The sequence below is a fragment of the Oncorhynchus keta genome, chromosome 25 (assembly GCF_023373465.1).
Source record: "Oncorhynchus keta strain PuntledgeMale-10-30-2019 chromosome 25, Oket_V2, whole genome shotgun sequence".
Classification (NCBI taxonomy): Eukaryota; Metazoa; Chordata; class Actinopteri; order Salmoniformes; family Salmonidae; genus Oncorhynchus; species Oncorhynchus keta.
The window spans coordinates 28,610,737-28,635,741 of NC_068445.1; the positions used below are offsets into that span (position 1 = coordinate 28,610,737).

Here is a 25,005-nt window from a genome sequence, read left to right on the forward strand (position 1 = left end):
TTTCCATTGAGTTGACCTGCCATTTAATTATTTCCACATTGATCTGTGATCCTCAGCAGCAGCAGCAGCCTCACATGCAGGTCAATGCACATGGCTTACTGCTCAGTTGGGTCTCTCTCTCTCTCTCACACACACACACACACACACACACACACACACACACACACACACACACACACACACACACACACACACACACACACACACACACACACACACGCACACACACACGCACAATAGTAGCTATATAGTCAGTCACAACCATGCAAGCACTCTTCTAAGTGCATACAGTATATGTGAACTGTCTCGCCCTTCAAATCCTTGACACGCTCGCTACATTCTCAGAGTCTCCCAGATATGGGAAATGTTCAGCACTCAGTCTGTACACACACTGACCTGTAATTTGTGAACATGATCATTGTGTATTGCCTGGCTATCCAAACTTTTTCTCCGGCCAAATGCTCACTGACAATATTTTCTTCTCCGCAATGCGTCTGAATCTGAGTACCTCTCCGATGATTTCTAGAACGCAAATACATTCTAACCACTCTGATTGATCGTAGAAACCGATGGGTTGTCAACTAAGATTGTGTGAACTGTGCTAAATACACACAGTTCATTACACAGATCTTCCCCTTTCTGTCTTTCTTTTTTTCCAGGATGGACCATGAGCGAATGGGAGACCGGGGTATAGGAGACCGGGGTATGGGAGACCGGGGTATGGGGGGCATTCACCATGGATATGATGAGGAGGAGGGTAAGTGAGACACAGCACAGTACATCAGGAAACTGTCCTCGTCTACAATAAAAATACATGATGTATAATGTACAATAGACCTATCATGATGGAATAGGTCTAACAGTCTGTTGCTAACAAGAATGGACATGAGAGATTTACAGTTACAGTTTGTTTGTTTTCAATTACAGTATTGTGTAAAACAGTGGCAATTATTACTGAGTGGACTATCCTGGCTAAAATGGAATGAACTGACATTCATCATTTCAATGTATTTAAGTATCTAATGTATCATTATGTAAATGTGCTGTTTATCTTGAAGAATTAATCATGTCCTATGTGATGATAATTGGCAATAACAACGATGAAAGAATAACATGATCATGATGGGCATTGGATACCATTTTATATGTGAATATGAGTGTGCATGTGTGTATGTACTTTCAGTGTGGTTCACCATGTCCTAAGCAGGCCCCTATCTATCCATTTGGCAACAGGGATGTGTGTATTTCCAGCAGGGCTGTATGTTGTTGTTCCAGCATTGATTTCTCTGTATTTAGCTTTGCACTGAGGCGGATGTCACAGACTTTTCATGTTTCAAGTTTTATTAGTTGTATGTACAGGGTACACATGGTACACACAGTCCAAATAAATTATTACTTGCGGGTTCCTCCTCGACAATAAAACAATAAAATATAAGAATACAAACATAAAGTAAATGGCTCAGTAGAATATAACAAACATTTTAGCATAAGTATAATACAGGAAGACACAATTTATAGTCCAATATTTATACGAGTATAGGGGAATGGGGGGACAAGTGTTTAAACTGTGCAGTATTATCAATAGTAACTAAGAATCTTGTGGCAGCAGTTGTGATTGATGTGTTTAACAGAAGTCCCCACAAGAATAGTAAACAAACAACAATTTGACCAACTGGGGACATTTTGTTTGTTTGTTTTGTTTAGGGTTCAGGTTAGAATTAATGTTTGTGTTATAATTAAGTTTAGGGTTTGGGTTAGGAGCTAGGGTTAGCTCTAGGGTTAGGAGCTAGGTATCAAGTTTGAAGGTGAGTCCCATGTGCAGACAATGTCGAAGTAACAAAAGTTTATTAATACGAACACAAGCAGGCAAAGGTACAGGATGGCAGGCAGGCTCAGGGTCAGGTCAGGCAGAGGTTGGTAATCCAGAGTAGAGGTCAAAGGTACAGGATGGCAGGCAGGCTCAGGGTCAGGTCAGGCAGAGGTTGGTAATCCAGATTAGAGGTCAAAGGTACAGGATGGCAGGCAGGCTCAGGTCAGGCAGAGGTTGGTAATCCAGAGTAGAGGTCAAAGGTACAGGATGGCAGACAGGCTCAGGGTCAGGTCAGGCAGATGTTGGTAATCCAGAGTAGAGGTCAAAGGTACAGGATGGCAGGCAGGCTCAGGGTCAGGTCAGGCAGAGGTTGGTAATCCAGAGTAGAGGTCAAAGGTACAGGATGGCAGGCAGGCTCAGGGTCAGGTCAGGCAGTGGTTGGTAATCCAGAGTAGAGGTCAAAGGTACAGGATGGCAGGCAGGCTCAGGGTCAGGTCAGGCAGTGGTTGGTTATCCAGAGTAGTGGGGCAAAGGTACTGGACGGCAGGCAGGCTCAGGGCAGGCAGAAAGGACAAAACCAGGAAAACAGGAATATAGACAAGGCAGGAGCAAGGGGAAAATGCTGGCAGGTTTGAGGAACAAAACAAACTGGAAACAGACAAACAGCGAACACAGGTATAAATACAAAGGGGATAATGGAGAAGATGGGCGACACCTGGAGGAGGGTGGAGACAATCACAAAGACAGGTGAAACAGATCAGGGCGTGACACTAGAGTTAGGTTTAAGGTTAAAGTTAGGTTTTTGGGTTAGGGTTAGGGTTACGTTTATGGTTAGGGTAAGAGTACGGGTTAGGTTAGGGTTAGGTCTAGGGTTAGGGGTTAGAGAAAATTGGATGTTGAATGGGACTGAATTGTGTGTCCCATTGTTAGCTGTACAAGACTATGTGTGTGTGTGTGTGTGTGTGTGTGTGTGTGTGTGTGTGTGTGTGTGTGCGTGTGTGTGTGTGTGTGTGTGTGTGTGTGTGTGTGTGTGTGTTGTGTGTGTCTTTTTGTGTGCTAAGGTGTGGAGAATCAGAGCAGTTGGTCAGTCCAGTTCAAGTGTTTAGCATTCTGATGGTTTGTAATTAGAAACAGCCTCTGAGCCTTTTGGTATGAGACCTCATGCTTCATGGCTGGGGTGTGTGTGGTCCTTGATGATTCCCTGGGACTTTCTCAGGCACCGTTACAAATATATTTCCTGGATGGGTGGGAGCACAGTCCCAGTGAGATACTTGCGGTCATGGACCGAGCAATTCCCATACCAGGCCATAATGCAACTGGTCAGTATGCTCTCGATGGTGCAGCAGTAGTATTTGGCAAGGACCCGGGGTGGAAAGCCAAAATTCTTAAGCCGCCTTAGTGGGTAAAGGCGCTGTTGAGCCCTCTTGACAAGAGTGGGGGTGTTGTTGGTCCATGTCAAGTTATCTGTGATGGGGACGCGCAGGAAGTTAAAACTGCTGACTCTCTCTAATGCAGTCCCGTTGATGTGGATCAGGGCTTGTTCCCTCCTCTGCTTCCAGAACTCCTCTGTTTTGCTGATGTTGAAGGACAGGTTGTTGTCCTGGCACCACAATGCCAGTTCACTTACCTCCTCCCTATAGGCTGACTCGTTGTTGTTGGTTATCAGTCCTAGAACTGTGGTGTCATCAGAAAACTTGATGATGGAGTTGGTGTCGTGCAAAGCAACACAGTCGTGGGGGAACAGGGAGTACAGCAGAGGGCTGGGGACACACCCCTGTGGGGTGGGGGTGGGGGGCTGTTGCCAATCCTCACAGCTTGTGGTCTGCCCATCAGGGAGTCCAGGATCCAGGATCCAGGTGCAGAGGGCAGTGTCCAGACCCATTATTCTGAGATTGGTGATGAGCTTGGAGGAACAATAGTGTTGAATGCTGAACTGTAGTCAATTAATAGCATTCTCACATAGGTGTTCCTCTTGTCCAGGTGTATTAGGACCGTGTGAATAGCGATGGAAATGGCATCTTCCATGGATCTGTTGGAGCTGTAGGTACATTGGAGTGGGTCCAGTGTGGCTAGCATGCTGGCCTTGATGTGGTCCATGACCAGCCTCTTGAAGTACTTCATGATGCCAGTGGTGAGTGAGACGGGTGATAGTCATTTGGGCATGTCACATTGGTTTTGGGCATGGGGACAATGGTAGTGTCCTTGAAGCAAGTGGGGACTACAGCCTAGGGCAAGGACAGGTTGAAGATGTCAGAGAAGATGCCCACCAGCTGGTTAACACACACCCGGCCAGGGATGCCATCTGGCCCGGTGGCTTGGTGAGTATTTAATCTTTTTAGAGTTTTCCCCATGTCAGCCTTGGAGAGTAAAAACACCTGGTCACCTGGAGCAGCTAGAGCCTTCAGTGAGCACCACACATCTGGATCTGCCTTTGTAGTCCCTGATAGCCTGTAGTCTTTGCCACATGCGTCGGAATTCTGTCATTTGTTCTGCCGACATTGAATGCTGCAGTATGGGCTCTTAGCATGGTACGGATTTCACCATTCATCCAGGGTTTTTGGTTTGGGTATGTACAGATTGTTATTGTTGTTACAACATCATTAACACATTCCTAATGAAGCCTGTGACTGATGATATATATTCCTCAATGTTGATGGATGAGTCCTGAGTAGACTCTTTGAACATATTCCAATCAGTATTCTCAAAACAGTCCTGCAGCATTTGATTCTGCCTCTGTCACGGATGTTTGTATATACATGGTCCATCACATTGTTTCCTCTCATGAGGCAGGATACATGTTGGTGATACTTTGTTTTAAAATCTCCTGCGACAATAAAGACTGCTTCTTGGTGAGAGGATTCTTGCTGGCTAATGTCCTTGTACAGTTCACTGAGTTCTGCCTTGATGTTTGCTTGCGCCGGAAGGTACACACTGTGATAACAACACAGGAATTCCTTCGGCATATTTTAGCATCAAAAACTCCAGGTTGGGTGACCAAGAGCTTGAGATGTTTTGTTGATGAGGATGCATACCCCTCCCCCTGCTCTTACCAGAAGCCGCCGTTCAATCCATACGGAAAATGGAAAAGCCGTCTGGTTGAATAGCAGAGCAAGTGAATTGTCCGTAAGCCATGTCTCTGAAAAACAGACACAGCATTCCCTGATGTTCCTATGCGATTGAAGCCTTTCTCTGAGTTCAACATGTATTTTCCAGCGATTGGACATTAGCCATCAGAATACTAGGAAGAGGAGGCTGTGTAGACGGAACTTCTAAAAGACTGCTGAATTTGCAAGATTTTCTTTCATTTTGATTTCGGCACAAATTAAAAGATGACACTAACTTTTCCATGGCTTGATGTTTCAGCATTGTCTCAATGAAGAGTTCGGAATTCGACTAGTCACATGTGACATGCACACGCAGTAAAAGCCTGCTAGAGTTAGTGGCAGGCAGAAGAGTAATATCCACCGTCCATCCACCGGATGAAGCCTGAGCTGGAATGGGAAGCTAACTGAAGCTGGATAACTTTAGAAAACCCTGAGTAGATCTGGCTTACCCCTCAGGCCTCACATGCTAGGTTCACTTTTGGGGGGTCCTTTCGGCAAACAGCGTATTATTAAATTTAGAACAATGTTCTAATTGTGTTTTAATGTAGTTGTTGCATAAAATGAACTTGATCATGCATTGATATTCAAAAAGGAGTCCATTGCAAAGCGACAGTACAGTTGGTATCAAAGTAATGTAAAACAACACAAACGTTGACATGGTTCCTGCTGTTAGTAGCTGACAGGAAAACATGACAAAGTATGTCATGTAAGAAAAGACAATGTGCAGAAGAAGAGTAATCTTTTACATGCAAATCATTGATAAGAATGAATTTTCAACCCTGACTAAAATACTTGAGAATGGTTTATTTATTTGAGAAACAGACATGAACACTGTATCATCATTTATTCATTGTTTGTTTCAATGATTGAACACTTATGGAAATGTCCCTTTCTGTACCAGGGATTAATGAGTGATGTGGCAGGACTGTGATTATGTTAGTCTGTCAAGGTTGTTGTTTGGCTTTTCTAGATATTGTAAAACTATTATTAAGGCCAGTTTAATGTCTTTTTTAGGACGTTCTGTTTCTGTAATACATGTTTGCAGTACGTTCTCCTCAATGACTGATTTAAATCATGTATGTTAATGTGACTTTACATTACGGTTTGTTTACAGGCCATTAGTCCATCTGCATTAGTGTCCCAGTAACCAACTTTGATGTTAATGTCATTTGCATTACCGTTTGTCCACAGACCAGCAGAACATCTACATCGGTGTACCGGTGCCTCGTGGGTACAGACGGAAACGCCGGCGAAGACGTTCTGCGGGGGGCCGTGAGGCAGCAGACAAGGAGAGGGGGGACAGACACTACGACCACCATAGACACCATGACCATGATGACAGAGACAGATACAGGGACCTAGAGGAGGGACTCATGGACCCACATGACCTCCAAGTTCCTCAAGACATCAACCGCACAAGTTAGTCATGGTCTGCGTTACAAATGGCACCCTATTCGCTATGTAGTGCACTACCTGGGCTTCAATCACATCACACTCCAGTGCCTATGCACCATAAAAACCAATCACTTCATGCATCACATCACAAGTAAGTCATGATGAGTCACATGTCACTATGCTGCACTACAGTATGGAATGGAATGAATGGTATCAAACACATGTTTTCCATTTGTTTGATTTGATTTCATTCCATTCCCTCCACAAGTCACAACTCCTGTGACGCTGGCTGCATCATAACAACTCTCAGTGACGCACGGTCCGGACAGTTGACGAAGACAGTATTTCAGATTCAATAGCCAGTTGTTATTTCCCTTTTGGCGGCAGGAAGCCTAGAGGTTAAGCATGATGGGCCAGTCATTGAAAGCAAAGCCCTTGAGCAAGTCACTTAACTCTAATTTATCCTGCAAGTCCCTCTGGAAAAGAGCATCTGCTAAATTGGCTGAAATGTCAAATGTAGATAACTGCATATGTTTTCCTGTATGAGGAAGTGGATCTGTAATGCTTACAGGAACTAAAATAAAACATAAATCAGGTTTGGTTGGAATTGCATCCCTTGGCCAGAATGCTGACCTGGTTAAATTGCTAGGTGAAGCTGTGCACATCACTTTATGTGGTGTAACTCATTTACATTTACATTTAAGTCATTTAGCAGACGCTCTTATCCAGAGCGACTTACAAATTGGTGCATTCACCTTATGACATCCGGTGGAACAGCCACTTTACAATAGTGCATCTAAATCTTTTAGGGGGGTGAGAAGGATTACTTATCCTATCCTAGGTATTCCTTAAAGAGGTGGGGTTTCAGGTGTCTCCGGAAGGTGGTGATTGACTCCGCTGTCCTGGCGTTGTGAGGGAGTTTGTTCCACCATTGGGGGGCCAGAGCAGTGAACAGTTTTGACTGGGCTGAGCGGGAACTGTACTTCCTCAGTGGTAGGGAGGCGAGCAGGCCAGAGATGGATGAACGCAGTGCCCTTGTTTGGGTGTAGGGCCTGATCAGAGCCTGGAGGTACTGAGGTGCCGTTCCCCTCACAGCTCCGTAGGCAAGCACCATGGTCTTGTAGCGGATGCGAGCTTCAACTGGAAGCCAGTGGAGAGAGCGGAGGAGCGGGGTGACGTGAGAGAACTTGGGAAGGTTGAACACCAGACGGGCTGCGGCGTTCTGGATGAGTTGTAGGGGTTTAATGGCACAGGCAGGGAGCCCAGCCAACAGCGAGTTGCAGTAGTCCAGACGGGAGATGACAAGTGCCTGGATTAGGACCTGCGCCGCTTCCTGTGTGAGGCAGGGTCGTACTCTGCGGATGTTGTAGAGCATGAACCTACAGGAACGGGCCACTGCCTTGATGTTAGTTGAGAACGACAGGGTGTTGTCCAGGATCACGCCAAGGTTCTTAGCGCTCTGGGAGGAGGACACAATGGAGTTGTCAACCGTGATGGCGAGATCATGGAACGGGCAGTCCTTCCCGGGAGGAAGAGCAGCTCCGTCTTGCCGAGGTTCAGCTTGAGGTGGTGATCCGTCATCCACACTGATATGTCTGCCAGACATGCAGAGATGCGATTCGCCACCTGGTCATCAGAAGGGGGAAAGGAGAAGATTAATTGTGTGTCGTCTGCATAGCAATGATAGGAGAGACCATGTGAGGTTATGACAGAGCCAAGTGACTTGGTGTATAGCGAGAATAGGAGAGGGCCTAGAACAGAGCCCTGGGGGACACCAGTGGTGAGAGCGCGCGGTGAGGAGACAGATTCTCGCCACGCCACCTGGTAGGAGCGACCTGTCAGGTAGGACGCAATCCAAGCGTGGGCCGCGCCGGAGATGCCCAACTCGGAGAGGGTGGAGAGGAGGATCTGATGGTTCACAGTATCGAAGGCAGCCGATAGGTCTAGAAGGATGAGAGCAGAGGAGAGAGAGTTAGCTTTAGCAGTGCGGAGCGCCTCCGTGATACAGAGAAGAGCAGTCTCAGTTGAATGACTAGTCTTGAAACCTGACTGATTTGGATCAAGAAGGTCATTCTGAGAGAGATAGCGGGAGAGCTGGCCAAGGACGGCACATTCAAGAGTTTTGGAGAGAAAAGAAAGAAGGGATACTGGTCTGTAGTTGTTGACATCGGAGGGATCGAGTGTAGGTTTTTTCAGAAGGGGTGCAACTCTCGCTCTCTTGAAGACGGAAGGGACGTAGCCAGCGGTCAGGGATGAGTTGATGAGCGAGGTGAGGTAAGGGAGAAGGTCTCCGGAAATGGTCTGGAGAAGAGAGGAGGGGATAGGGTCAAGCGGGCAGGTTGTTGGGCGGCCGGCCGTCACAAGACGCGAGATTTCATCTGGAGAGAGAGGGGAGAAAGAGGTCAGAGCACAGGGTAGGGCAGTGTGAGCAGAACCAGCGGTGTCGTTTGACTTAGCAAACGAGGATCGGATGTCGTCGACCTTCTTTTCAAAATGGTTGACGAAGTCATCTGCAGAGAGGGAGGAGGGGGTGGAGGGGGAGGAGGATTCAGGAGGGAGGAGAAGGTGGCAAAGAGCTTCCTAGGGTTAGAGGCAGATGCTTGGAATTTAGAGTGGTAGAAAGTGGCTTTAGCAGCAGAGACAGAGGAGGAAAATGTAGAGAGGAGGGAGTGAAAGGATGCCAGGTCCGCAGGGAGGCGAGTTTTCCTCCATTTCCGCTTGGCTGCCCGGAGCCCTGTTCTGTGAGCTCGCAATGAGTCGTCGAGCCACGGAGCGGGAGGGGAGGACCGAGCCGGCCTGGAGGATAGGGGACATAGAGAGTCAAAGGATGCAGAAAGGGAGGAGAGGAGGGTTGAGGAGGCAGAATCAGGAGATAGGTTGGAGAAGGTTTGAGCAGAGGGAAGAGATGATAGGATGGAAGAGGAGAGAGTAGTGGGGAGAGAGAGCGAAGGTTGGGACGGCGCGATACCATCCGAGTAGGGGCAGTGTGGGAAGTGTTGGATGAGAGCGAGAGGGAAAAGGATACAAGGTAGTGGTCGGAGACTTGGAGGGGAGTTGCAATGAGGTTAGTGGAAGAACAGCATCTAGTAAAGATGAGGTCGAGCGTATTGCCTGCCTTGTGAGTAGGGGGAAGGTGAGAGGGTGAGGTCAAAAGAGGAGAGGAGTGGAAAGAAGGAGGCAGAGAGGAATGAGTCAAAGGTAGACGTGGGGAGGTTAAAGTCGCCCAGAACTGTGAGAGGTGAGCCGTCCTCAGGAAAGGAGCTTATCAAGGCATCAAGCTCATTGATGAACTCTCCGAGGGAACCTGGAGGGCGATAAATGATAAGGATGTTAAGCTTGAAAGGGCTGGTAACTGTGACAGCATAACTGAGTTCAAAGCAGCACAGTAGTATGAATATGCAGCTGTTGGTCATCTCAGTCAGCTTGTTAGCTGGTGTAAGAGAGCATCTGCATGGCTGCAATTTTAGGAGAGGGCTGTTACACAGGAATTAAAGGAACACTATGTTTGAATATATTTGAGAGAAGAAGGAAATACAAGGTATAGTTCAGTTCCACATAAATATGTTGTTTTGTGGAACTATCCCTATAAGATTAGAAGCTGTTTGAAGGTTGTGAGTCGTACCAAAGTACCTTCAGGACAACAACATTTTGGGAGATGAAAGCTTTGAAAATGCTGAATAAAGAGAATTTCGGGAAAGTGAATGAAACTGCTAACTGTAGCGACAGTCTCTCTGTCTACCCGTACCTGTCATTTTCTCACACTTTGAAAACTGCTTGTGTCAGTGTTTTTATTACAGTTGGATAAATACGTAAGGGTTTAAAAAATATACACTACCGTTCAAAAGTTTGGGGTCACTTAGAAATGTCATTGTTCTTGAAAGAAAAGCACATTTTTTTGTCCATTAAAATAACATCAAATTGATCAGAAATACAGTGTAGACATGTTAATGTTAATGTTGTAAATGGCTATTGTAGCTGGAAATGGCTGATTTTTAATGGTATATCTACATAGGCGTGCAGAGGCCCATTATCAGCAACCATCACTCCTGTGTTCCAATGGCACGTTGTTTTAGCTAATCCAAGTTTATAATTTTAAAAGGCTAATTGATCATTAGAAAACCCTCTTGCAATTATGTTAGCACAGCTGAAAACTGTTGTACTGATTAAAGAAGCAATAAAACTGGCCTTCTTTAGACTAGTTGAGTATCTTGAGCATCAGCATTTGTAGGTTCAATTACAGGTTCAAAATGGCCAGAAACAAAGCACTTTCTTCTGAAACTCGTCAGTCTATTCTTGTTCTGGGAAATGAAGGCTATTCCATGCAAGAAATTGCCAAGAAACTGAAGATCTCAAACAACGCTGTGTACTACTCACTTTATAGAACAGCACAAACTGTCTCTAACCAGAATAGAAAGAGGAGTGGGAGGCTCCGTTGCACAACTGAGCAAGAGGACAAGTACATTGGAGTGTCTAGTTTGAGAAACAGATGCCTCACAAGTCCTCAACTGGCAGGTTCATTAAATAGTACCCGCAAAACACCAGTCTCAAAGTCAACAGTGAAGAGTTGACTCTGGGATGCTGGCCTTCGAGGCAGAGTTGCAAAGAAAAAGCCATATCTCAGACTGGCCAATAAAAATAAAAGATTAAGATGGGCAAAAAAACACAGACAATGATCAGGGGAACTCTGCCTAGAAGGCCAGCATCCCGGAGTCGCCTCTTCACTGTTGACATTGAGACTGGTGTTTTGCAGGTACTATTTAATGAAGCTGCCATTGGAACACAGGAGTGATGGTTGCTGAATATTTGTTTCCCAGTCGTTGTTTTCTGCATTGGGAAAAAGTAATATGCTCTGTCTCATTCACATGTACTGTCTTTCTACATAGAAATAGAATCACTATGATGATGGGATTCTGTTTCTATGGTCCTTCCCCATAGGCTGACAAGTGAGGTTTTTGTGGGTACTAATGTATGCAAACAGGAAATATAACAGGTTATTCACTCCCGGGTTGGTTCCTGTCGATACAATGATTTAAAGCCATTGATCCATCATGGCTTTTTACAGCTCATTGTGTAATTTATAGACTGCTCTGGTCCATCTGTCGGTTAGGTTAGAACACTGTGACCACCAGCTGCAGTGCAAAGCTCCCTTCCCTCAGCTAACTACAACTCACATATGGAATGTGTCCCAAATGGCACCTTGTTCCCTATTTAGTGCACTACGCTTGACCATAACCCATAGGGTTCAGGTCAAAAGTAGTACACTATATAGGAAATAGAGTGTAATTTGGGACACAGTTATGGACATCTATGTCAATCTTCATGTAAATATTAGAGAAAAAAAAACAGATTTTCAAGTGAATTTATTGTGTCATACGTTTTTATGATGCTTGTATCTAAACCTAAGTAGATAGTTTTAAGATTGTTTTATACATCAGTTGGGGTCTCTCTCAGCTACAATATGAGGTCCTAAACCTAGAATGAAAGTGCATACTTGTATCTGTATGGGCTAATATGAGCCAATGGCCACCATACTACATACCCCTGATAGGTTCTAAGTTCTGGTACAAATCCAGTTGGACTACAGTTGGAGTCACCTCCTTGTATTTCTAGTACAAACAGTCAGTCTCTGTTGCTGGGCAACAACTAAGTCTGTTCCTCCTATTGGTGTTGTCGTGGCCCAGTCTGAGTCCAGAACCTTCAGTCAGATAGTCTTCAACACGTTTAGTTAGTTTTATGCATAAATTCATCGTACTTTAGCAAGGTGTCATCCATATGAACTCAAGATAGTGCATTAGTATTGCTACAGAGATGACATCATCAAGCCCCATGTAAACAAACACAAAACAAGCAGGGGTCTAGTCCCCCCTTTGAGGTTCTTGACAGAGCAGCCAAGGAAGTGAGAGAAGGGAAGAAGTCCATAAGAGTACAAGCAACTAGCAAGGGTGGAAAAAATAGACTGAATGACACTGAAGATGTACAGAGACAAACAAATAAAACAAACATGTAGCTGTGTGAAAGTGAGTCTGTCACAGAGTAGCAGAGGAACACAAGGTCTCATCTGATGACATGGAGTCTGAGCTGTATAAAGAGAGGCTGTGACAGAGTAGCAGAGGAACACAAGGTCTCATCTGATGACTTGGAGTCTGAGCTGTATAAAGAGAGGATGTGACAGAGTAGCAGAGGAACACAAGGTCTCATCTGATGACTTGGAGTCTGAGCTGTATAAAGAGAGGCTGTGACAGAGTAGCAGAGGAACACAAGGTCTCATCTGATGACATGGAGTCTGAGCTGTATAAAGAGAGGATGTGACAGAGTAGCAGAGGAACACAAGGTCTCATCTGATGACTTGGAGTCTGAGCTGTATAAAGAGAGGCTGTGACAGAGTAGCAGAGGAACACAAGGTCTCATCTGATGACATGGAGTCTGAGCTGTATAAAGAGAGGATGTGACAGAGTAGCAGAGGAACACAAGGTCTCATCTGATGACATGGAGTCTGAGCTGTATAAAGAGAGGATGTGACAGAGTAGCAGAGGAACACAAGGTCTCATCTGATGACATGGAGTCTGAGCTGTATAAAGAGAGGATGTGACAGAGTAGCAGAGGAACACAAGGTCTCATCTGATGACTTGGAGTCTGAGCTGTATAAAGAGAGGATGTGACAGAGTAGCAGAGGAACACAAGGTCTCATCTGATGACATGGAGTCTGAGCTGTATAAAGAGAGGATGTGGCAGAGTAGCAGAGGAACACAAGGTCTCATCTGATGACATGGAGTCTGAGCTGTATAAAGAGAGGCTGTGACAGAGTAGCAGAGGAACACAAGGTCTCATCTGATGACTTGGAGTCTGAGCTGTATAAAGAGAGGATGTGACAGAGTAGCAGAGGAACACAAGGTCTCATCTGATGACTTGGAGTCTGAGCTGTATAAAGAGAGGATGTGGCAGAGTAGCAGAGGAACACAAGGTCTCATCTGATGACATGGAGTCTGAGCTGTATAAAGAGAGGATGTGACAGAGTAGCAGAGGAACACAAGGTCTCATCTGATGACATGGAGTCTGAGCTGTATAAAGAGAGGATGTGACAGAGTAGCAGAGGAACACAAGGTCTCATCTGATGACTTGGAGTCTGAGCTGTATAAAGAGAGGATGTGGCAGAGTAGCAGAGGAACACAAGGTCTCATCTGATGACATGGAGTCTGAGCTGTATAAAGAGAGGATGTGGCAGAGTAGCAGAGGAACACAAGGTCTCATCTGATGACATGGAGTCTGAGCTGTATAAAGAGAGGATGTGACAGAGTAGCAGAGGAACACAAGGTCTCATCTGACATGGTCTCATCTGATGACATGAGTCTGAGCTGTATAAAGAGAGGCTGTGACAGAGTAGCAGAGGAACACAAGGTCTCATCTGATGACTTGGAGTCTGAGCTGTATAAAGAGAGGATGTGACAGAGTAGCAGAGGAACACAAGGTCTCATCTGATGACTTGGAGTCTGAGCTGTATAAAGAGAGGCTGTGACAGAGTAGCAGAGGAACACAAGGTCTCATCTGATGACTTGGAGTCTGAGCTGTATAAAGAGAGGATGTGACAGAGTAGCAGAGGACCACAAGGTCTCATCTGATGACTTGGAGTCTGAGCTGTATAAAGAGAGGATGTGACAGAGTAGCAGAGGAACACAAGGTCTCATCTGATGACTTGGAGTCTGAGCTGTATAAAGAGAGGCTGTGACAGAGTAGCAGAGGAACACAAGGTCTCATCTGATGACATGGAGTCTGAGCTGTATAAAGAGAGGATGTGACAGAGTAGCAGAGGAACACAAGGTCTCATCTGATGACTTGGAGTCTGAGCTGTATAAAGAGAGGATGTGACAGAGTAGCAGAGGAACACAAGGTCTCATCTGATGACTTGGGAGTCTGAGCTGTATAAAGAGAGGATGTGACAGAGTAGCAGAGGAACACAAGGTCTCATCTGATGACTTGGGAGTCTGAGCTGTATAAAGAGAGGATGTGACAGAGTAGCAGAGGAACACAAGGTCTCATCTGATGACATGGAGTCTGAGCTGTATAAAGAGAGGATGTGACAGAGTAGCAGAGGAACACAAGGTCTCATCTGATGACATGGAGTCTGAGCTGTATAAAGAGAGGCTGTGACAGAGTAGCAGAGGAACACAAGGTCTCATCTGATGACTTGGAGTCTGAGCTGTATAAAGAGAGGATGTGACAGAGTAGCAGAGGAACACAAGGTCTCATCTGATGACTTGGAGTCTGAGCTGTATAAAGAGAGGATGTGACAGAGTAGCAGAGGAACACAAGGTCTCATCTGATGACTTGGAGTCTGAGCTGTATAAAGAGAGGATGTGACAGAGTAGCAGAGGAACACAAGGTCTCATCTGATGACTTGGAGTCTGAGCTGTATAAAGAGAGGCTGTGACAGAGTAGCAGAGGAACACAAGGTCTCATCTGATGACTTGGAGTCTGAGCTGTATAAAGAGAGGATGTGACAGAGTAGCAGAGGAACACAAGGTCTCATCTGATGACTTGGAGTCTGAGCTGTATAAAGAGAGGCTGTGACAGAGTAGCAGAGGAACACAAGGTCTCATCTGATGACATGGAGTCTGAGCTGTATAAAGAGAGGATGTGACAGAGTAGCAGAGGAACACAAGGTCTCATCTGATGACATGGAGTCTGAGCTGTATAAAGAGAGGCTGTGACAGAGTAGCAGAGGAACACAAGGTCTCATCTGATGACTTGGAGTCTGAGCTGTATAAAGAGAGGATGTGACAGAGTAGCAGAGGAACACAAGGTCTCATCTGATGACATGGAGTCTGAGCTGTATAAAGAGAGGATGTGACAGAGTAGCAGAGGAACACAAGGTCTCATCTGATGACTTGGAGTCTGAGCTGTATAAAGAGAGGATGTGACAGAGTAGCAGAGGAACACAAGGTCTCATCTGATGACTTGGAGTCTGAGCTGTATAAAGAGAGGATGTGACAGAGTAGCAGAGGAACACAAGGTCTCATCTGATGACTTGGAGTCTGAGCTGTATAAAGAGAGGCTGTGACAGAGTAGCAGAGGAACACAAGGTCTCATCTGATGACTTGGAGTCTGAGCTGTATAAAGAGAGGATGTGACAGAGTAGCAGAGGAACACAAGGTCTCATCTGATGACTTGGAGTCTGAGCTGTATAAAGAGAGGATGTGACAGAGTAGCAGAGGAACACAAGGTCTCATCTGATGACTTGGAGTCTGAGCTGTATAAAGAGAGGCTGTGACAGAGTAGCAGAGGAACACAAGGTCTCATCTGATGACTTGGAGTCTGAGCTGTATAAAGAGAGGCTGTGACAGAGTAGCATAGGAACACAAGGTCTCATCTGATGACATGGAGTCTGAGCTGTATAAAGAGAGGATGTGACAGAGTAGCAGAGGAACACAAGGTCTCATCTGATGACATGGAGTCTGAGCTGTATAAAGAGAGGCTGTGACAAAGTAGCAGAGGAACACAAGGTCTCATCTGATGACTTGGAGTCTGAGCTGTATAAAGAGAGGATGTGACAGAGTAGCAGAGGAACACAAGGTCTCATCTGATGACATGGAGTCTGAGCTGTATAAAGAGAGGATGTGACAGAGTAGCAGAGGAACACAAGGTCTCATCTGATGACTTGGAGTCTGAGCTGTATAAAGAGAGGATGTGACAGAGTAGCAGAGGAACACAAGGTCTCATCTGATGACTTGGAGTCTGAGCTGTATAAAGAGAGGATGTGACAGAGTAGCAGAGGAACACAAGGTCTCATCTGATGACTTGGAGTCTGAGCTGTATAAAGAGAGGATGTGGCAGAGTAGCAGAGGAACACAAGGTCTCATCTGATGACTTGGAGTCTGAGCTGTATAAAGAGAGGATGTGACAGAGTAGCAGAGGAACACAAGGTCTCATCTGATGACTTGGAGTCTGAGCTGTATAAAGAGAGGATGTGGCAGAGTAGCAGAGGAACTCAAGGTCTCATCTGATGACTTGGAGTCTGAGCTGTATAAAGAGAGGATGTGACAGAGTAGCAGAGGAACACAAGGTCTCATCTGATGACTTGGAGTCTGAGCTGTATAAAGAGAGGATGTGGCAGAGTAGCAGAGGAACACAAGGTCTCATCTGATGACTTGGAGTCTGAGCTGTATAAAGAGAGGATGTGGCAGAGTAGCAGAGGAACACAAGGTCTCATCTGATGACTTGGAGTCTGAGCTGTATAAAGAGAGGATGTGACAGAGTAGCAGAGGAACACAAGGTCTCATCTGATGACTTGGGAGTCTGAGCTGTATAAAGAGAGGATGTGACAGAGTAGCAGAGGAACACAAGGTCTCATCTGATGACTTGGAGTCTGAGCTGTGTGAAAGTGAGTCTGTGACAGAGTAGCAGAGGAACACAAGGTCTCATCTGATGACTTGGGAGTCTGAGCATGATAAACAAATCAAGAATCTCGTGGACCAGTTTCATGGGCTTAGTAGCCTCAAATGCAGAGAATTTGCCAATGAATTGGCAGATTGAAACATCCCTGTCCCAGATAACTGGTCAAGAGATGCAAGGGTAAGTGATATTGAATAGAGAAATCTATATATGAATGTAGGCATACATTTAAGATCATATATCACACCCCCATTCCATTAATCAAACTTTGACCTACCAGCACCATCACCCAGTCACAGGACACCGGCACCCACTTACCCCAAGGCGGCTCCACTTACCCTGAACCAATGCTCAATTATTTCATATTTACCTGTTTCAATCTGTCAAGTTGTGCCAAGAGATCACTTTTTCTGGACAAGCTATGTTGTTATTTTTTAATTAATTCAGATTATTTCCAGGGATACACAGCATCCTGAATAATAGATATCTTTGTTCGAAAAAATACTATATTTCCCTTGACGTAGTGATGCTGAATGTGTAGAACATCTCAACACACCCCATTATCCCCTATATTGAAGTTGAAATGTGACACGCCAGGTCGCTGAGTTAGCCTAAGCATTGACCGCTCGGTGTGGAGACCAAACCCTCTGGTTATGGGTGTTCCTGTTGGATTAATAGAAATGCTGTCAAGCTCAAGATCAGATCAGATCATTACCATTTAAGTGGAATGAAAGGGGAAGACAAGTTCAACACTTTCTGATGTGTCAGCAAACCATCCCTAAATAATAATGTGTGTGAGGAATTACAACAACAAGCCAGTCAAATTCTTTCTTTTCGATATTAGGAAATGTGATCATCACCGTCTGCCGTTACACCATTTCTTGAAACTAATAAGTGGCTAAACTGGGAAAAGATTAAGCACGCTTAGATGTCTGACCCATAAAAGTCCAAATAAAGAAAACATCTCCAGAATAAATATGAGTCTGACATCAGTGATGATATCGGACGTGTGTGTGTGTGTGACCGGTGTGTGTGTCCGGTGTGTGTGTCCTGTGTGTGCGTGTGTGTGTTCATCCCAGTGTCCCCTGCAGCTGAGCGGCTGCGCTATATCCTGGGAGAGGAGGATGACATGCCCACCCCCACACTGTTCACTGAGATGGACACGCTGCAGCAGGACGGGGATGAGCTGGAGTGGAAAGAGTCTGCTAGGTGACTGCTGACCCACAGATTACACACACAGACCTACAGAATCATAACAGATTACACACACAGACCTACAGAATCATAACAGATTACACACACAGACCTACAGAATCATAACAGATTACACACACAAACCTACAGAATCATAACAGATTACACACACAAACCTACAGAATCATAACAGATTACACACACAGACCTACAGAATCATAACAGATTACACACACAGACCTACAGAATCATAACAGATTACACACACAGACCTACAGAATCATAACAGATTACACACACAGACCTACAGAATCATAACAGATTACACACACAAACCTACAGAATCATAACAGATTACACACACAGACCTACAGTATCATAACAGATTACACACACAAACCTACAGAATCATAACAGATTACACACACAGACCTACAGTATCATAACAGATTACACACACAGACCTACAGAATCATAACAGATTACACACACAGACCTACAGTATCATAACAGATTACACACACAGACCTACAGAATCATAACAGATTACACACACAGACCTACAGAATCATAAGAGATAACACACGCAAACCTACAGAATCATAACAGATTACTCACACAGACCTACAGAATCATAACAGAAATGTACAGTAGCATCCAGCCAATGTCAAATCTATTCATGCCAAAACAAGTTCATGTCAAAACAAGTTCATGTCAAGACGTTGACAGTCTATGTTATCAACTTCTGAGTCAACTGTAGTATAGGCTAATTTATATTTTAACATGTGCATGGTGATACCAAAAATACATGCCATAAAACAAATTGTCCCATTCCTTCAGCATAGACAGATGTCATTCCAATTTTGAATGAATGAATGTCTGAGCTACTGAATGTCGTAGCTACTGAATGTCTGAGGTACTGAATGTCTGAGCTACTGAATGTCTGAGTGCAGTCAGTGTTTTCAGTCAGTGTTCTAATCTAATACCAGATTCGACATTAGTCATTTTTAACTTCCAACTCATTTGACGCCTCCAACTCATGTCCTCTATCTGTCCCTGTGCTGTGGTCCAGGTGGGTGAAGTTTGAAGAGAAGGTGGAGGAGGGAGGAGAGAGGTGGAGCAAGCCCCATGTGTCCACCCTGTCCCTGCACAGTCTGTTTGAGCTGAGGACCTGTATACAGACCGGCACTGTGCTGCTTGATCTGGAGGGATACTCACTGCCACAGATAGTTGGTGAGCAACACATACTCCTTTGTACAGAGCACTAATGCATGCCATATGTGTGATTCTTACCTAATGTTAAGACGTAGTACTGTAAAAAGATGTCAAGTCTCTGTCACAATTGACAAGCAGAGGCATTTCAGCATGGTTGCCCTTCTAAGAACAGTTATCATAATGTGTACAGATGTAGGATCTTAATTTGATCACCCTATTGCATGAGAACTTTCCTGCAATACAGGAAATGTAAAACTTGTAGTGTTTTTGAGGTTTAAAAAGGCTTTGGAAGTTTGTAATTACCACTTACAAATTTCAGACTTGATTTTCCCGTACAACATTTTGTATCAACCTCTACAAAAATGTCCATGAATTATAATCTACATAATAATTCACATTTCCTGTTGCTGCAGGATTATTTTCCTGCTGTAGCAAACTGGCTCAAATGAAGATGCTAGTAGCCTTCAGTTGTTGACAAGAAAGATGTTATGGTACCAAGAAGGAAATGAAGTGATGATCGTGAGTGATTCTACACAAACAATAATAAGACCACATTCTCCTCCAGATGAAATCATTGAGCAGCAGGTAGACGAGGGCATGCTATCTCCTGACCTGAGAGAGAAGATCAGCTTTGTCCTCCTGAGGAAGCACAGGCACCAGACCAAAAAGCCCATCCACCGCTCTCTGGCTGACATGGGCAAGGCCAGCGGTGGTGGTGCCCGTGAGTGTCCCTCTGCTCTCTGGTCAAGTATGGCCGTCAGTAGCTTGAGACACATTATAGTACTTCCTAAATGTTACATTTGTATTCTACTTATATACATTAAAACATCAAATTGTATGCCCACTGCCCAGGCTGTCTTACACTTTCATTAATTGCAATTGACCACACATCTTTGCAATAATCTCAGTTTTATTCAATTCAATTCAACAAACGTTATTTATCCCCAAGGGGAAATTATAATCTTGTTCAGCTGTCTTCTTTACTTGTATTCCCTCCTCAGCCCGTAGTCCAGGTGCAGCTGCCGCATTCAACCGCTCCACAGAAGACCTCCGCATGAAATCACAGCCAGGAGGCTATGGTCGTCTGCGTGAGTCTGCCTGCTCCTCTGTCTCTCTCTGTACCTCTCTCTCTGTACTTCTCTCGCTACATCTCTTTCAATTCAATTCAATTCAAAGGACTTTATTGGCATGGGAAATATATGTTGACATTGCCGAAGCAAATGGAGTAGATAAAATGCAAAAGTGAAATAAACAAAAAATGAACAGTAAACATTACACTCGCAGAAGTTCCAAAAGAATAAAGGCATTACAAATGTCATATTGTGTGTAGAGACTTGCTCTGAGTTCCACATCTTTATTTTTGTGAAACTTACAAAAACAAAAGGAAACAAACTAACTCAAAAACAAGATCCCACAAAACACAGTTCGGAAATGGCTGCCTAAATATGATCCCCAATCAGAGACAACGATAAACAGCTGCCTCTGATTGGGAACCATACCAGGCCAACATAGATATAAACATACTAGATCACCCACCCTAGTCACACCCTAACCAAAATAGAGAATTGAAGGTGGTCAGGTATTCTGCCACTGTGTACTCTCTGTTTAGGGCCAAATAGCATTCTAGTTTGCTCTGTTTTTTTGTTAATTCTTTCCAATGTGTCAAGTAATTATCTTTTTGTTTTCTCATGATTTGGTTGGGTCTAATTGTGTTGCTGCCCTGGGGCTCTGTGGGTTGTGTTCGTGTTTGTGAACAGAGCCCCAGGACCAGCTTGCTTAGGGGACTCTTCTCCAGGTTCATCTCTCTGTAGGTGATGGCTTTGTTATTGAAGGTTTGGGAATTGCTTCCTTTTAGGTGGTTGAAGAATTTAACGTCTCTTTTCTGGATTTTGATAATTAGCGGGTATCAGCCTAGTTCTGCTCTGCATGCATTATTTGGTGTTCAACGTTGTACACAGAATATATTTTTGCAGAAGAGTCTCAATTTGGTGTTTGTCCCATTTTGTGATTTCTTGGTTGGTGATTGGACCCCAGACATCACAACCATAAAGGGTAATGTGTTCTATAACTGATTCAAGTATTTTTAGCCAGATCCCAATTGGTATGTTGAATTTTATGTTACTTTTGATGGCATAGAATGCCCTTCTTGCCTTGTCTCTCAGATCGTTAACAGCTTTGTGGAAGTTACCTGTGGTGCTGATGTTTAGGCCAAGGTATGTATAGTTTTTTGTGTGCTCTAGGGCAACGGTGTCTAGATGGAATTTGTATTTGTGGTCCTGGGGACTGGACCTTTTTGGAACACCATTATTTTGGTCTTACTGATATTTACTGTCAGGACCCAGATCTGGCAGAATCTGTGCATAATATATAGGTGTTGCTGTAGGCCCTCCTTGGTTGGTGACAGAAGCACCAGATCATCAGCAAACAGTAGACATTTGACTTCAGATTCTAGTAGGGTGAGGCCGTGTGCTGCAGAATTTTCTAGTGCCCTCGCCAACTCGTTGATATTTATGTTGAAGAGGGTGGGGCTTAAGCTGCATCCCTGTCTCACCCCAAGGCCCCGTGGGAAGTGTGTTTTTTGCCTATTTTAACCGCACACTTGTTGTTTGTGTACATGGATTTTATAATGTCGTATGTTTTACCCCCAACACCACTTTCCATCAATTTGTATAGCAGACCCTCATGCCAAATTGAGTCAAAGGCTTTTTTGAAATCAACAAAGCATGAGAAGACTTTGCCTTTGTTTTGGTTTGTTTGTTTGTCAATTAGGGTGTGCAGGGTGAATACATGGTCTGTTGTACGGTAATTTGGTAAAAAGCTGAGGAAATGTACGAGTCTGATGTTAATGATAATGCAGAGGATTTTTCCAAGATTGCTGTTGACGCATATCCCATGGTAGTTATTGGGGTCAAATCTGTCTTCACTTTTGTGGATTGGGGTGATCAGTCCTTGGTTCCAAATATTGGGGATGATGCCAGAGCTAAGGATGATGTTAAAGAGTTTTAGTATAGCCAAATGGAATTTGTTGTCTGAATATTTGATCATTTCATTGAGAATACCATCAACACCACAGGCCTTTTTGGGTTGGAGGGTTTTTATTTGGTCCTGTAGCTCAGGACCAAACTACCAGTGGGTCCTGGTAGTCTTTATTTGATTCTAAGATATGTATTTGATCATGTATATGTTTTGCTCTTTGTTCTTTGTTATATAGCCAAAAAGATTGGAGAAGTGGTTTACCCATACATCTCCATTTTGGATAGATACATCTTCCTGTTGTTGTTTTTCTCTCTGCACCTCTCTTTCACTCTCTCTGTACCTCTCTCTCTCTCTCTGTACATATCTCTCTCTCTCTGTACCTCTCTCTCTCTCTGTACATCTCTCTCTCTCTCTCTGTACATCTCTCTCTCTCTCTCTCTCTGTACATCTCTCTCTCTCTCTCTCTCTCTCTCTCTGTACCTCTCTCTCTCTGTACCTCTCTCTCTCTCTGTACCTCTCTCTCTCTGTACATCTCTCTCTCTCTCTCTCTGTACCTCACTCTCTCTGTACCTCTCTCTCTCTCTCTCTCTCTCTCTCTGTAGATATCTCTCTCTGTAGATATCTCTCTCTCTCTCTGTAGATCTCTCTCTCTCTCTCTGTACATCTCTCTCTCTCTCTCTCTGTACCTCTCTCTCTCTGTCCACTCTCTCCTTCTGTCCTCTCTCTCTCTGTCCTTTCTCTCTCTCTGTACATCTCTCTCTATATACCTCTCTCTCTCTCTCTCTCTGTACCTCTCTCTCTCTGTACCTCTCTCTCTCTGTCCTCTCTCTCTCTCTCTCTCTTTCTGTACCCCTCTCTCTCTCTGCCCTCTCTCTCTCTCTGTCCTCTCTCTTTACATCTCTCTCTCTCTCTCTCTCTCTCTCTCTCTCTCTCTCTGTACCTCTCTCTTTCTGTACCTCTCTCTCTCTCTCTTTCTGTACCCCTCTCTCTCTCTCTCTGCCCTCTCTCTCTCTCTGTCCTCTCTCTTTACATCTCCCCCTCTCTCTCTCTCTCTCTCTGTACCTCTCTCTCTCTCTCTATCTCTCTGTACATATCTCTCTCTCTCTATGTGCCTCTCTCTCTTTGTACCTCTCTCTCTGTCCTTTCTCTCTCTCTCTCTCTCTCTCTCTCTCTCTCTCTCTCTCTCTCTCTCTCTCTGTACATCCCTCTCTCTCTCTGTACCTCTCTCACTCAACTCAATTCAATTTGCTTTATTGGCATGACGTAACAATGTACATATTGCCAAAGCTTATTTTGGATATTTACAATATACAAATGAGAATCAAAATTGTCAACGGGACAACAGTAACAACAATAACCAAGTGTCAAAATAACCATACATTCAACAATAACAATAAGCATACAGTAGAGGACATGTGCATGTTGATTGGTCTGTCAGACACTGTCCCTCAGCTTATGGCAGGCAGTAATGTAGCGCGCTGCCAACCCACAGCTCTCTGCGTCCTCCCCCAACAGGACGGGAAGCCTACTCTCATCAGAGAGGTCTTTGACACCTTGAATAGGGGTTTCAAATTTGGGGAAATGACACTCTCTAATTGTTTTATATTTTTGACATTTTGTCAGGAAATGCAGCTCCGTCTCAGGTTCTACTGTTGTGCAGTGGTTGCACAGCCTTTCCTCTACAGGGAGCCAGGTTTTCCTGTGTCTACCCTTCTCAATGGCAAGGCTGTGCTCACTGAGCCTGCACTTTGTCAAGATTTTTGGTTTTGATCAGTAACCATGGTCAAATATTTAGCCACAGTGTACTCTCGATTTAGGTCACTCTCTCTCTCTGTACCTTTCTCTCTCTCTCTCTCTGTACCTCTCTCTCTCTCTCTCTCTCTCTCTCTCTCTCTCTCTCTCTCTCTCTCTCTCTCTCTCTCCGAACCTCTTTTTCTCTCTCTGTACCTCTCTCATTCTCTCTCTATACCTCTCTCTCTCTCTACCTCTCTCTCTCTGTGTACCTCTCTGTACCTCTAACATTGCCAAAGCAAGATAAGTTTATATCTCTATCTCTATGTACCTCTCACTGCTTTCATCATCTCTCTAGAGCCTGTTTGTCTCTCTTTCTCTCTTTCTTTCACTCTCTCTTCCTTTGACTTCTTTTATCACTTCTAAATATCCAATTATTTCCCTGTCTTTTCAGATGTGTTTAAAGCTCTAGAATACTAGACAATATATAATAATATGTACTATACTAGACAATATTTCATCGTCTTCATGGCATGAACTCATTTCATTTGAAGAAGAAAAAACTGAACAAAAAATTATTTGCACATTTTTCATTGATAATTAGAACCCTCTCCATATCCTAAGCAATTGTTTATATGTACTGTGTTGTTTTGCAGGTCATGCCCAAAGTAGGAGCATGAATGACATTTCAGACACTCCGAGCACAGACCAGGTGACCCACTAATATAACATTACAACTCATCAGGCTCAATTCAATCAAACATTGTCCTTGCACAGAGAAATGACTGGTTTTACTGAATTATTGTCATAATATAATGTATATTTATTTCATGTAGGTTAATCTAGGTTAGTTACATTACTGAAAATGTCATTAAGCAGGGATGATGATAGTTTTCTGCAAAGCTGTTTGATTGAATTGCAACCAGAGTGTTTTTAATGCAGGAATGAATGTTTCTTATTTTGTAATAGCACAACGTGTTGAGTGTGTGTACTCAATGTGAACGCTATGATCCCTTATTGATGTCACTTGTTAAATCCACTTCAATCAGTGTAGATGAAGGGAAGGAGACAGTTGAGACATGGATTGTGTATGTGTGCCATTCAGAGGGTGAATGGACAAGACAAAAGATTGAACTTCCTTTGAACGGGGTATGGTAGTAGGTGCCAGGCGCACTGTTTTGTGTCAAGAACTGC

At 44.2% G+C, this 25,005-nt stretch overlaps 1 protein-coding gene and 1 long non-coding RNA gene across 3 annotated transcripts in view; both read left to right on the forward strand.

The window, feature by feature from the left end:
- The first annotated feature begins 3,932 nt into the window (after window positions 1-3,932).
- Window positions 3,933-25,005, forward strand: part of LOC118357878 (electrogenic sodium bicarbonate cotransporter 4-like) — a 47,445-nt gene continuing 26,372 nt past the window's right edge. The window contains exons 1-7 of the mRNA XM_052479944.1: window positions 3,933-3,954; window positions 6,106-6,333; window positions 17,775-17,904; window positions 18,962-19,122; window positions 19,670-19,825; window positions 20,106-20,192; window positions 24,468-24,523. Coding sequence (XP_052335904.1) covers window positions 3,933-3,954; window positions 6,106-6,333; window positions 17,775-17,904; window positions 18,962-19,122; window positions 19,670-19,825; window positions 20,106-20,192; window positions 24,468-24,523 — 840 coding nt within the window. The remainder of the gene's footprint in view (window positions 3,955-6,105; window positions 6,334-17,774; window positions 17,905-18,961; window positions 19,123-19,669; window positions 19,826-20,105; window positions 20,193-24,467; window positions 24,524-25,005) is intronic.
- Window positions 12,647-16,585, forward strand: LOC127911719 (uncharacterized). 2 transcript variants are annotated; one of them, XR_008079072.1, is made up of 10 exons: window positions 12,647-12,990; window positions 13,271-13,550; window positions 13,845-13,984; window positions 14,055-14,194; window positions 14,407-14,546; window positions 14,897-14,966; window positions 15,037-15,246; window positions 15,667-15,736; window positions 15,807-16,226; window positions 16,297-16,585. It is a non-coding gene; the product is annotated as an uncharacterized LOC127911719 (long non-coding RNA). The 2 variants fall into 2 exon arrangements; XR_008079073.1 differs by lacking the exons at window positions 13,845-13,984; window positions 14,055-14,194; window positions 14,407-14,546; window positions 14,897-14,966 and having other exon boundaries at window positions 13,271-13,620.